At 42.3% G+C, this 14,046-nt stretch overlaps 1 protein-coding gene across 3 annotated transcripts in view; it reads right to left on the bottom strand.

The window, feature by feature from the left end:
- ptch1 (patched 1) overlaps window positions 1-14,046 on the bottom strand; it is a 62,473-nt gene that overhangs the window by 17,433 nt on the left and 30,994 nt on the right. For all 3 annotated transcript variants that reach the window (XR_013283606.1, XM_077522119.1, XM_077522120.1), the window contains exons 9-16: window positions 13,740-13,871; window positions 13,499-13,654; window positions 13,162-13,260; window positions 11,632-11,757; window positions 6,090-6,208; window positions 3,346-3,949; window positions 2,380-2,689; window positions 514-656 (exon numbers count right to left, since the gene is read on the bottom strand). Coding sequence is in view for 2 of the 3 variants with exons in the window: in XM_077522119.1 (XP_077378245.1) it covers window positions 514-656; window positions 2,380-2,689; window positions 3,346-3,949; window positions 6,090-6,208; window positions 11,632-11,757; window positions 13,162-13,260; window positions 13,499-13,654; window positions 13,740-13,871 (1,689 nt within the window). In the remaining variant the exon portion in view is untranslated. The remainder of the gene's footprint in view (window positions 1-513; window positions 657-2,379; window positions 2,690-3,345; window positions 3,950-6,089; window positions 6,209-11,631; window positions 11,758-13,161; window positions 13,261-13,498; window positions 13,655-13,739; window positions 13,872-14,046) is intronic.

Here is a 14,046-nt window from a genome sequence, read left to right as displayed (position 1 = left end):
ATGTGATTGATGACAGCGACTCTGGAGACACAACTAATTGCATACAAGCCAGTAAAAAATGTTTGAAAGAAGCAAAAATGAAAGAAGCAATTTGCAACTACCAACTGGAAGAGATGCACACTAACATGATCGTTTCGGTGGGTTCTGGTTGGTGATTCACGCAACAGCTTCTTTGTGCTAGCCCTTGGAATCTCAAAGTGTTAAGCTGACAGGCTGCATGCTACGGGGAGACATCCCGCTGTCGGAACCCCTCACGCACGTTCATCCATCACACACTAACGCACGGCAAGAGTTAATAGGTTTTTCAGAAGGCGGGCCGAGAGTCCCGGCGAGAGCTTTAAATTCCTCAGCTCGGTAAAGTCATCACAAAGCGCGAGACGATGAGGGAAGACAGACATGGAGGGGAAAAGGGAGGGTGTGGGGGTGAGTTTGCAAGGTGGGCGTCGTTCCTCTTGGCCCAATCAGATGGCTGCTTCACGGTCAGACGCATCTCATATGACAGCTGAAGCTTACCAGGTTGATGTTGATGGGCTTTTCTCTGCGTCCCGTCTGCACCAGTAGCTTGTACGCCAAGACGCCGTCGTCTGAGCCGTTCTTGTAGCTGTTCTGAGTGATGCGGCCGGCCTCCCAGTCCTTGTCGAATGCCTGCTGCAGACCTGTGCGATCACACACCCACACAACTCAACACCAGAAACTCAAGTTGTACCCTTGACTAACAAGATTGGCTGATTTAATATGATAACTGGCCCTGAACCACCTTGGAAAAAGCTAAAATGTTATGTTTTTATTCATAGAGACCATTAGGGGGAAATATCAAGAACATGTGTCCCCTTCTCTTCATCCATATGTGCCTGCGCTGCGCTCTCCCAACACTCACACTGAGGGCCGACTGCGGGAGATGTTGTTTTGGGTCTCGTTCCTCGGGCCTGTCTGGCTCCAATTTGTCCCACCATTGCACACAGCAATATCACACACACAAGCTCTCTCTGTGTGGTTTACAGACGCACATGCACCCACTCGCCCACACTGTATGTGTACAATCTGCACAGAACGAAGTTAGTGAGTGCACATGCCTGTCGTATATGCCTTAACAGAATTTAAGGAACGGCTTTCTTTGGCCGTCACAAACTATGTCACGAGATAACGTATTGTGCGAGGAAACCTCAACAGACATCAGATCAGCGAGAATTAGAGGATTAGCTGTGCCTTTTTCTTTGTCCTACTTCTTGTGTTTCAGAAGGAGTTCTTTATTGTTTTCACATCTCTGGGCCGCTTTTGTGGGTTTTCTATATGTACTGTGGCTACCCGTAATATTCCAAAAAATGCATGCTGGGCTAAGAGGCTCATTAAAGGCTAGATGTGAATGTGATTATGCGAGTGCTAATTTTTGTTTGTGATTATGTGCCTTGCAATTGGCTTGTGACCAATCCAGCCTCCTTACCCTGCCTAAACATTAAAAAAAACTATGCTTAATCAATGAGAAATTAATACATAAAAAACATATGAAAACAAATAATTCTAAAATATTTATTGCAAATGTATTGTCTCCAAAAGTTAAATACCACTGAATTTAGCAAATATACAGTGCTGGACTAAAAACATGCTTGTCATTGTAGAATTAATTATGTACAGTGTGAACATTCCATTCAGTGATTCTTTCGTGTACCATACTACACTGAGAATCACAGCTAATTACAATTCAGGGCATTCGTAAAGTGTGCAAAATTTGTTGTTGTTACTTTACAAGCAGAATACATTGCATTTAGGCTATTTTCACAATGCAGGTCAATTCTATTTGCTCCCCTATATGCAACATATATCTGATTTTTTTCATGCAAACAGTTCAATTCCCGTTTTTGTTTTCTCAATTCAACCCCCGCCTCTTTCGTAAGTGGATTTAAATCCGATATGTGTCCAATGAGTCTCCAGTTTGAATGCTCACCCGTAAACATCCGACCTATATATCATCAAAAGCCAAATATACGCTTCGCATGGGTGGGGGAGAGTCCTTAAAAAACTTAACAAGTGCCCATGAATCCGCAAAACTGTTTAGAGTAATAGTGTTAATTTTATATTTGACTTTAATTTAATCCCACCTGAAATTTGAAACATAAAACGGACGATTGTGACAATAATAGTATTATTTCATTCACGCATATGGATACTTTGTTCTACGGGGCAATGAGGTGACATCGAAAAAGTTCCGATTTACCCAAAAATCTGAATTGGTCATCATGCCCAGTGTGAACGTAGCCTTAGTTTGTAGAAGAGTAGAGTTTGTAAAATTGTCACCTGACTGCTTTACTGACTGTGTGTGTGTGATGGGTGAAGAAAATTGAACTCTTGTTTTAATCTCATTCCATGTAACATCAACATTACCTTGCAGCCAGTCCCTGAAATAGTGAAGCCACATGGGGGGCAGCTGTCCATTGTCCTCCTTCAGCACGTAGCGGATGGTGCGAAACGTGCGATGCAGCTGGTGCAGCAGCGGCTGTTTGTGAGCGTAGTCGGCCCGTTGCGTCACCACGTACATGTTGTAGAAGGAGAAGAACTTGAACTGGGCGCCAATGAAGTCATACTCGCTGGTCTCCCGCGGCACGATGTCGGTCAACTCCAGGCCGTCTCGCACCTGGGTTGTACCGTATAGGCTGACGCCCAGCAAACAGAGGAAGAGCACAATCACCACCACCTGCAAGAGGAAGGATGTTTACATTTTACCTCCTGCCTTACTTAGAGTACTGGAATGTATCATAGGTGTTTTCTCAATCACTACATAATGACTGTGTTGATGGAAAATATTGTCTTGTGTTTTTGTAGTTTGAGGAAGTAAAGATGAATGTGGTGGGAACACGCATCACTGCACATTTTCTGAGCAAAGCGCTTGCATCCTTAGCAACATTCACTTGTGGTTTCATCTCCTTCTAAAGGGGTTTGTATAATCTTGTATACAAAGCCTCTGATCATCTAACCATGTGGTGCCAGATTTGGCTAATAATCGTGGATCAAAGAGCGCAGATGGAATAAACTGGAATGTTCCTTTTAGCCGTTTGGCAGCAAGCAGGGGATTGCGCATGAAATAATTTGCTAAAGTGGAGAAATATTTGACAGCACGATGAAAAGACAAAGGAAAGATTCTGTAATGATGTCAAGTACAGGCCACCAGATGATTCGAGTTGTGCGAGTGTTTTGAGAGGGCCGGCCACCCACTAGACTGAGGTCAGACTGTGTGTGATTCAGATATGACATGACTCCAGATTTCCTCCTACTCTGTCATGAGCTCTGGTGACTAACCCTCCTCGTTCAAACTCCCACACACTCGCACAGAAGCCACTCTGCTCTGCTCACCTTCGTGGTGGACTGCAGAAGAAATGGAGCGTAGTGCTTCTCAGCGAAAGAAGCCAATGTCCAGCGGGTGCAGGGAGGCTCCATGCACCTCACGCCAAGCGAGGCCTCCCCGAACTGGGAGAGCAAGTCCCGTGTGGAGTTGTTATTCTCCGGGCTCTGGCTGCTTCCTGAAGCAGAATCCTGCTGAGGGACTGCGCCTGAAGCAGCAGCTGGAGCCCCGGAGTGACGATATCGAGCTGTCCGGTGACTCCGCCTCCCAGTGTTGTTATTGTTGTTGTTGTAATAGTCGTCGCGAGGGTTGCTCCGGCCGGGAGGCGGGTTGATGGGCTGCACGGAGATCTGAGACCGGGGCTCGGCCGTGGTGTAGAAAGCCTGCGTACGGGGGTCGTACTCGGTCCTGAGCTGCACCGTGGATTGCATGGTGATCTGGGTCTGCTGGGCAAAGCCGTGGCTGCTGTAGGAGGGCGGCGGGCTGTAGCTGGGTGGAGGCGTGTGGTAGGAGGGGAGCCCCGTGTGGTAGGATGGCGGAGGGCTGTAACGGCTCCCATCTGATCCATCCAGGTACGCCCGAGGCTCCATCTGGATCACGCGGTTGGCACATGGGCTGCATAGATAGACATGTTACAACTCAACAAAGAAGACCCTGTAAAAATTGGCATTTTTATACCCCTTTCATACATTGTTCATGGGAAGAAGTGTTATGAAATACAAAGAAATTGGACCAATTTCTCGGAATTGACAGTGTTCGTTCGCCCCCTGGGAGGTTCGGCTGTATTATTATCATCTTGATACAGCTCTGGAATGAGCTCTCACTCAATTATGAAGGTGCAACTAACGCTGTGTTTTCCGGAAAGTGAGGAGCTGAGCCAACCAGGATTTGAACTAGTGTGTGTGTACTAGGGGTGTCACGATTCGCCAACTCCACGATTCGATTTAAATTTCGATTTTGGGGTCACGATTCGATTTTTTTTTCGATTTTTTTTTTTTTTTTTTTTTTTCCGCTCCCCCACTTTATAACACAGAGGCATATGCTTCTGTAGGCTAAGGCTAGTCTATGATCATTGGTTCTATTCATTGTACAGTAAATCTTATTTCAAAAGATCGGCTACATATAGGTGATGCAATTTCCATATTATTTTTGTGTAAATTTATGTAATATATGATAATTGACATTAGGCAGGAATGATCAAATTCAAAGAATTTATTTACAATATAAAGTTAACCGTCTTGTTCTTACTGAAGTGTAAAATAAAAAATAAAAAAACAAAAACAAAAAGTCACAGTGGGTGCCTGCCATCTATTGACTGTTTTTGGTTACAACAGTGTGCTGTGCGTTCCTCTTAAAATAATGTGCAATGTGCAACAACAACAAAAAATATATTGTATCCAAAGTCATGGAACAAATACAGCCTGAACAAACTATATCCCAACATTTACAGTTGCTGGGCATACTGTAGCGTGGTTCAAGTACACTAATTAAATGTTTGAATCCAGCGTTTTCCAAGGCTGCAGGTCTGCTGCTATAAATAGACCTATGGATCTGGCGTTTCGCGCGAGCTGAAGTGTGTGGAAGTTTCACTGTAAATGAGGATGAAATAGTTGGTTGGACCGTTGTTTTCCCACTTCTAGTTGAATTTGATAAATCTAAATCTTTGTGATGCCTGCGTAAATGTCCCGTCATGTTTGTCGTGTTTCCCGTTGTTACAGCTGGCGGCTCGGGCCCGCCGCCGGCTCCGCTCCCCTCGTATGTATGTGTGTGTTTGTGTCGGCTGGTGCCCGTATAATGGTACTTCAGTTTGAATGCGCCAGCGCGACACTCTGATTGGAGGACTGTGCCAGCGCGACACTCCGATTGGACGACTGTGCCAGCGCGACACTCCGATTGGACGACTGTGCCAGCGCGACGCTATTGTGTATCCGTGTATTATACCCCTATTGGTTATTGTAGTTTCTCCTCCGTTCTGTCAGTTCTGTCAAATGCGGTTATTTGTTCACCTTCCACTTTCACTCCCTTGTCAAACCCCTGCCTGAAATTTCAATTAAAACTACTTAGATGTTAAAGTCGACCCGTGTTTATCTACTCTATATTTTCTGTTATTGTGTTACTTCCCTTCCCCTTGACGAGCCGGGCGTAACACCGTGGCCGAGTACAGTACGCGCACATAGCATATCTTGCAACTGTGGTCTTTTTATCGACAACGTGAACGTTGTCGACATAACTCACCGGGAACGCAAAATGTTTCCAAACTGGTGACGAGAGAAGCGGGAGCGGCTTGAAGCACCATTGCTGTGTCTGTCCGCGCTTGCCATCATGACTGCAGGAGAAGTCAGCTAACAAGTGCCGTTAGCTAGTAGCTGAATGGCTGCGTCTCATTTGCTTTCCTGGGAGGTGGCGGTGGCGGCGGGCGCGGGGGGGGGGGGGCATCGAATCGTGTGTCCTCTCTTCTATTTCGATGCTCGAAATCGTGACGTAATTTCGATCGATTTCGATAAAAAATCGAAATCGTGACACCCTTAGTGTGTACTGCGCACATCTGTGCGAGTACTGTGCCAAAAAGCATGCCCAGACTGGCAGCAGACTGATGACGCTTTCACAACAAAGGCCAAGGCAGACAAACAACAAATAAAGCAGGTCATCAGACAGCACTAGACAACTTGAGAAGTCATTAGGGTAAAAAGGCTGTGTGTCAGACATAGTCGCTGTCAGATCATTGACAGAAACGGGTTTGTGTGTGTGTCCATACCTGTAGAAGCAGCAAAAAATGTCAAAGCGCCTGTCTTCTCGTCTGTACAGGTCCATGCTGAGGATGGCTGGGAAGATGAGCAGGACCATGGCAAAGTTAAACACCACCACGACTGCAGCCTGCCGGAAACACACAAAAACTGCATGTTAGCCTACTTGAAAACTCACTTTAATAGAGGAAAAACAATTGCGATTAATTGAACATTTGACATCTGACAAGCATAATGGGTTATCGTAGTTATTGTAATGCATCAGATTTATATAGCGCTTTTTTGGACACTCTAAGAAGCATTCACACTCTGGTGGCAGTAAATTATGTTATGTAACCGCAACTGCCCTGGGGCAGACTCACGGGAATGTGGCTGCCAGTGTACACCTACCAAACATTTGCACCATCCATACACCTGTGTGAGTGGCATTGAATGGAAGCAATAATGCTTGTTAAGTGTCTTGCCCAAGGACCCAACGACGTAGGACTTGGAGAGCGCGGGAATCGAACAGAAGACCTTCCAGTTACTGGACAACCGGCTCTACTTCCTGAGCCTATACACAATATATTTCACAATACCTTTTGGTTACCTTAATCAGTAGGGATGTCATGATAAGGGCAATATCGTTATATTGCGATATTAAAACTGCCACAATATCGTCGTCGTCATGTTCACAATATTTAAAAGGAACACATTTGTTAAAAAAGTCTGGTTGATTTCCATTTCTGCAGTTCTAGCACCCTCTAGTGGCTAGTTTATTAGTGGAACTTAATTTTCATTAGGGATGTTTTGGCCTTCTATGTTTAAAATCTATGCTAATTGTCAGATAAAGGGGAACCTAATTTGCTTGTGAAGCGATCAATGTGTGTTTGCATTACCAAGTAAGTGCCTCAATATTGTTATTAGGGATTGTAGGTGGTTTATATGCATTGCTGTTATGTACAAAAGCACAATATATATATATATATATATTTTTTTTTTTTAGTATGAGCTCTCTTTTTTTACAATATTGTGATCTTTTTTAAATATTGCCAACGCCCCCACAATATCGCGATAATTATCGTATCGTGACCTTCATATCGTGATAATATCATATCGTGATGTTCGGATATCGTTACATCCCTATTAATCAGCGATATGAGACGGTCAAAATAATAGAAGCAGCTCTCAGTATGATGCAAGCACATCACTGCAAACTACAACCACAACCACATCACTTTTGCTACATTTTTTTTTTTATGTTCTTAATTGTTTAAGAAACTATACTAGCATTACTCTGTTATTTTCAACAAATTTTATTTATTTATTTTTTATTATCCTTTGACTTCATTTTAATTGATTTAGTAACTGTTAATTGAACATTACATTGAATAATGACAATAAATTGTTTATTGCTCTAAATTCTACTACTAATAATAGACAAATAATCAATTAGCTGTATGCTATATAAAATAATGTATATACACTTTAAAATAACTAATAATAAGTGCTGAAGACTACAAACTCAAATCTTACAAAAAGTGAAATAAAGAAAAAAGAAAAAAAAAGGATACATCAATGGCATGGTTTTGAAAAAATGTCATCTTGTACTTGTAAAGCATTTTTGGCCTCGTGTCCATACTTTAAATTCAAAAAATAATAATAATAATAATAAATAAATAAATAAATAAATAAATAAATAAATAAATAAATAAATAAATTCAAAATAGCCCTCCTAACACATTATAAGACTCAAGAAGATTTGAATGTTGCTTGAGAAAAAGAATAAACGAGTGCCAAAAGGGAGCAATTTGCCATTCCTTATTCCTTTCACGACTAAAACACTTGAATGTGCACACAAAAATGTATGAAGTATGTGTGTAATACAAGTAGGTGCAGTTTTGTGGTTGAGCTTGTGAAGTTGGTGCACTGCACGCAGGAGAATCATGATGATGATGGGGAGGAGGAGTTGAATCCGACTGGGGCGCTGCCCTGTGCGTAATCTGGGACTTGTGTGGCTGCCAGACCGCTACACACAGACACACAAACACACCCTGATGGGCACACACAGGCCTGTGTGTGTGTGTGTGCCAGACCACCCAAGGAGCCAAGAGGCCTGAGGTGAGGGTCATGCAACTCTTACACAACAAAATATGTGCAAATCCACGCATATCTGCTAGTTTGTGGAACACTACAAACTGCTACTCAACACGCACACATACACACACCAAACATCTGTTACCTCCCCCTCATTCCACAGCTCACTATGTAGAGTCAGGAGTAATGTGAGAGACAACAAGAGACAGCGTGCAAAAACAATTCATTCTCAATTGGCCCACTAATGTCCAGACTGATCCCCTATGACTCCAAACACACACACGCACATGCACACACACTGATTTTGACCGCTCACTGACCTCCGAGTGGGAAGATTTACCATCACATCTGTCTTCCACACATGAATGTGTGTGTTCCACTGTGTGTCTGTGTCGTTATCTGGACACAATTCCCTGGCCTTTAGTGACACGGGTAGTGAAGCTAATGAAGACAGGAAGTAGGAAGTGCTTCTTGCTGAGAGAGCTACACACTCCCTGGACAAAAATATTGGTACATGGAGTTGCCCTACGGGGAGTCTTAAAGGGGTGTGTCTCAAAACTTTTGTCCATATATGCTTCTTATCCACTGCACGGTCATCAGTATTGGGGTGGTTTGCTTTCAAAATACCATGATATAGGAAGAAACTGTGAAAACCATGTGCAGGTATTGAACGCAAGTCAGAAGAAGAAACAATAACAAACCACAACGATAACGGATGAGAATGAGGGTCACCTGTGCTGACTTCTCAGCATGTGAATGTTGGTCACGGTAATTTTATCAGAGAAAAAAAAAAAAAAAAAAAAAGTACTGTAATTTCCAGACTATAAGCCGCGACTTTTGTCACACTCTTTCAACGCTGCGGCTTATACAATGATGCGGCTAATTTATGCATTTTTTTCTAGCGGCTGCCAGGGGTGCTCGAGCAGAAAAGGTCAGAGTGAGACAGGTGGAATATATGTGTCGAGGAAGACGCAAGTTAAATGTAACTTGGCACTTTGTTCATGAATAAAATTAGCATGAACAGACCCTCATGGAAAATACAAGAAGTCTCAGTCTCAGTGAGTTTTACCGGTATGTTATTTTTAACTAGCCCTGTTAGTGCTTTGTTTCTACCGTATTGCTGCTGTGTTACTGCCGCGTCACGGGCACTGTTTGGAAAGAAATGCTAAGGTATTATTAAACAGTTGAAAACTCTTTCTGTGTACAGTCTTTCTTTGTAAATATCAAATTTTTCAATGTGGGCACATGCGGCTTATAGTCAGGTGCGGCTTATGCATGTACAAAATGCTTTGTCCTTTAGAAATGTACTGGGTGTGGCTTATAATCAGGTGCGCTCTGTAGTCCAGAAATTACAGTAAATTCTGCGGAGTGTAATACTGCCATGTCCAGAGCTAAAGCACCAAAACAGAGTATACTACTGTTCGCATGTGTGTTTTTAGCTTTGTATCCAGTCCACAAAACAGTTGGTTTACACTGCAACCCAAGCTGAGCCGGTACTAGTATAAAGTGTACCTGATTTTGTTGGTGGAAAAATGTCAAAAGCGAAAAGAGCCATGCCGGGCCACTTAGGTGGGGTGGGAAAGAGTGCAAGGGCGCTTGTGATTGGTTGCTGCACTGGCAGAGGCATGCGCGCCAAAACACTGCATGCACATTAGCACTCAAAAGGAAGCGTATATAAGAATGGATGCATATGCTAGTAAATGCAAGTGTGAGTTTACAATGAAACAATGTCAGACACATGAGGTAAATAGATCATGTTTGACAGAGTGGCTGTACGAAAGCAATCCGATCACACATGCTAATACTCACTCTGGTGAAATCTGGCCTCTGCGTGTATGTGTGTGTTTCAGGGGCAATCAGCTTCAGCAGAGAGATCACTATTTCCTATGCTACATGAAAAAATAAATCAACACTGTCTAGTTTAACTTCAAATAAATACAGTACAAACATGCACTGTATTCTTATCACTATCAAAAGTGAATTAATAGATTTTGTACATGTAGCCTCTGGCACTTAGAAATATAGCAATCTTTCCCATGTCGGCAAACTACAAGTTAGCCTTCTGGCCTGTATCATATTATTAATATTTAAATTGATGTTGTCACCTCCAAAATTCAGCACAGTCTTGCTCAAGGCTTAATCAGTGGTGGTGGTAATCATTGAAATGTTGCTCTTTTGGACCCAATACTGGGCTCCTAATCCAAGGATGGAGCTGTTCCACATTCCTCTTCAAATGTCCTTCAGTCAGAACGCCTGTGGCCCTGCTTTCTACCAAAGTATTTAGACTCCATTCTTAATAATAACAATAACAATAATAATAATAATAATAATAATAATAATAATAATAATAATAATAATAATAATAATAATAATAATAATAATACCATACCATGTGTTTGAATTTGCAGTATGTAAACATTTTGGTTACATTACCGCTGTAGGACTCCAGTGTAAACAGAGGCCCCCTGAAGACTATTGTCTGATCAGCCAATTTTGATAAATTTCCCAAACTTTATACAGTATAATACAAATATAATTTTTATTTGTAATTATTTAATATTTAACCACCAGTATGAGTGATAGAAAGAAAGCGTGAGGCATTTGTGCTGCAGTGACAAACAACCTGTTTTGTCCCAATTTTCATTGTTCTTATGATGTCTATAATTTGTGACAGATGTAAGAGAAGTCAAAGCCCCCCAGTGGACGATGCCCGCCCCCCATCTTTATACGCATACACAGGCACGCACAGCTAAATCATTGCATTTCATTGCTTTTTAAACCCCCCACAAAGATTCTACATTTCCTGCAAACTTACACATAAGCATGACACACACATAGATTCAGTTACATGGACCTCATCCACAATCTGGATAGATACCAGACCAACCACAAGGGGAGGTGGATTTCAATTTAAATACACACTTCTCCTCACAGACACACACAAATACACACAATACAGAGGAACCTCCAAAGTTGAACCAAAAAGTGTAACCAACCAACCAAAATGATCTGGAAAACTATGCCTCAAAAGTCAAACAAAAGTTGGACTTCACACTATCGGAGCCATCTCGAGACTTCAATGAACTTTGAAAGCATTGACTTCACAAGTGTTTTGCTTTTTCTTGGACTTGGAAGAGGAAAATGAAACCTGACATAGCAAAGGGTCTGGCTGCTTAGTAATATGTGATGATTGCGGTTACATACAGAAGGTAATTTTACCAATGAAATGCTAACATATACACTTATTGTGCACAAAACAAATTTAAGCAATACCTGTATCATTAGATGACCGTATGACTACAAAAACCTTTTTTTCCCTGTCCAGTACGTCGTCACAAGGTGATTCATTTTACTCATTCCACTTGTATTTTACATATTTTTATTTTTTTACAGTTGTATGATTAAACAAAAATCCCCTTTGCGTTATTTCCCATGAGGAACAAAAAGACAATCTTTTGAAATTAGAATAGTGCATACCTGTAATGAGAATGCCCGTAGCGCTGGGATGGGAATGAGGGCGGCCATGAAGAAGGCGGTGACATTGCTGATGGAAGTGAGCGCCACGCTGGCTCCAGTCCTCTTTAGACACTCGCCAGTGCGGTCCTGAGCCAGACGAGACAAAGAAATGACTTATTGATGCAAGTGTAGCCACGGGCAAATGTGTAATACTTGAGATGGAAGACTATGATCATCGCACTGATGCTGACTGACAGTGATTGCAGCCAGCTCAAGTGCTATTAGGTTATACAAGAGAGGTGGAACATAACAAGTTGCTGTCTCAGCAGATAACTGTGATCATTGTTGGGCAACTTTGAACATTTTTTCTTCATATTTTACTCCCTCGTAAAATGCTCACGGATAAGCATCAGCAGGGTTTGGTGGCAACTGTGTGAAGATTTTACGACGTGCGGGACCACACAGGGAGCGTTTGCATGCAGGCAAGTGTGTGCATGCGTGTGTGTTAGAGAGAGAGAGAGAGAGAGAGAGAGAGAGAGAGAGAGAGAGAGAGAGAGAGAGAGAGAGAGAGAGAGAGAGAGAGAGAGAGAGAGAGAGAGAGAGAGAGAGAGAGAGAGAGAGAGAGAGAGACAGAGAGAGAGACAGAGAGACAGAGAGAGAAAGAAGGCAAGATCAGGTTCAGCTCTGTTTAGTTTTCATCTCCTCAAAGGAAGCTGAAGGTTGAGGGAGAGCAGGACACAACAATAACAAGCAAATGCATGCCTGTTTTCCCCTACAGGAGATTAAATTATCACACACGCATCCACACACTTTGTTTTGGAATCCATAAAAATGCTCCAATGGCAAACAAGTCAATTTGATGCCATGCAAAGTGTAAACTTTGAAATTATTCAAATCTGTTTTTGCTTTAGTGAAATGTGAATGTCGTTCCATTAAATTAGCATGAATTTGTATGTACACTAAAAGGTGCAGAGTTACAGTGGCAATGGAGTCATGGTCTTACTTCTTATTCTCTTTTTAAATTATAATGTGATCAGGCTAGTATCAAGTGTTATTAACTTGAGCAACACTTCCTATAGGGCAGAAATTAAGTAACTCAAATACAAATGAAAAAATCCCCAGTTAAGTGGTGAAAACTGAAAAGATTTAGATTTAGTGTGTCTAGGAACATGAACTACCTTACTAAGCAGTGTGAAAGGGGCTAAAGACAGAGCCCACATAAGCTAGCAAATGAGAGCTGTAACAGAAGACCGCTTTACCTTTTACGTAGAACCCAGCAAAATGGTAAACTGCCATTATTGTGTGTACTTTCACACAGTAAAAAGTCATCCTGACAATTGCTTTTAACATGCGGGCGAAGAAGCGAGCAAAATATCCTTAACGGCTTAGATATTAGTGATCATTCCGTATCAAGGAGAATGGTAAGTATACATGGCACAAAAGGGGAAAAATTTCTCTCTCTTTTTTTTTTTTTTAGCAGGATGTGCAAACAATTTTAGCTGTATAAGAGCGAGGAACGCTGGATTTTATTTATTTTATTTTTTTTTTCACCTCAAATGGGATCCTCTTGTTCTGTCCCGTCTCACTGAAGGCGTGAGCGAGGAGAAAGACGTCGTCCACACCAACACCCAGAGCCAGAAACGGCAGCACCTGCATCAAAAACATTATTGTTTCATCAAAATTGTCATTTACCATTAATTCTAAACAAAACAATGTCTTTTAAAAAAAAAAACAAGAAGATGCTTATTTTATTTTTAAAATGAACTATTTTACGTATTTTATTCTCCCCCGCGCCCCTCAGTGGTGAATGATTGGGCTTGCTTGTCCATGTTAACAATCAACTGAGCATAAAAATTGGTACATACTTGATCAACAGTGGCCAGGTTACCTGTGTAGTGGCGGCATTGAAGGTGATACCCAGTAGAGAGCAGAGGCCAAGGCCCGCCGCCACTGACAGCGTCACCAGTAGGACGCCCGCCAACCCAACAGCCCCCTGAGATTTGGCGCAGTCCCACCGCAGCATGGTCAGACACGCGTAGGCCAGCTGGGGGGGGGGGGATGAAGAAGATGACACATGAGGGAATACTTTACTCTCATTAGGATATATGAGAAATGGTTGCGTCCTCTACCATCAGTAAGTAGCCACTGGCCACGCGGATGACACTTATGTCGGAGAAGGACTTGAGAATGTCCTCCAGAGTGGTGGTGGTGAAAGACAAGACCTTCTGGGATGAATTAGCTGCCACGCTCTGCAACACAACCTGAAATAAAGTTATAGGAAAAGAGCCAAATGGGAATTAGTGTGAAATTAGTGATGTTTATTTGGCTATAATGCAGCAAACAAATAACACACTGCAACGGGGATAGGAGAATCTCTCGGGATTCTGTCCAGAGTTCAATGAAGACTCTTTTTTTTTTAAATTCAGGACATTTGAA

This window comes from Festucalex cinctus, chromosome 5 (assembly GCF_051991245.1).
Source record: "Festucalex cinctus isolate MCC-2025b chromosome 5, RoL_Fcin_1.0, whole genome shotgun sequence".
In the NCBI taxonomy this organism is placed as follows: Eukaryota; Metazoa; Chordata; class Actinopteri; order Syngnathiformes; family Syngnathidae; genus Festucalex; species Festucalex cinctus.
This window is presented reverse-complemented; position numbering and strand designations above follow the sequence as displayed.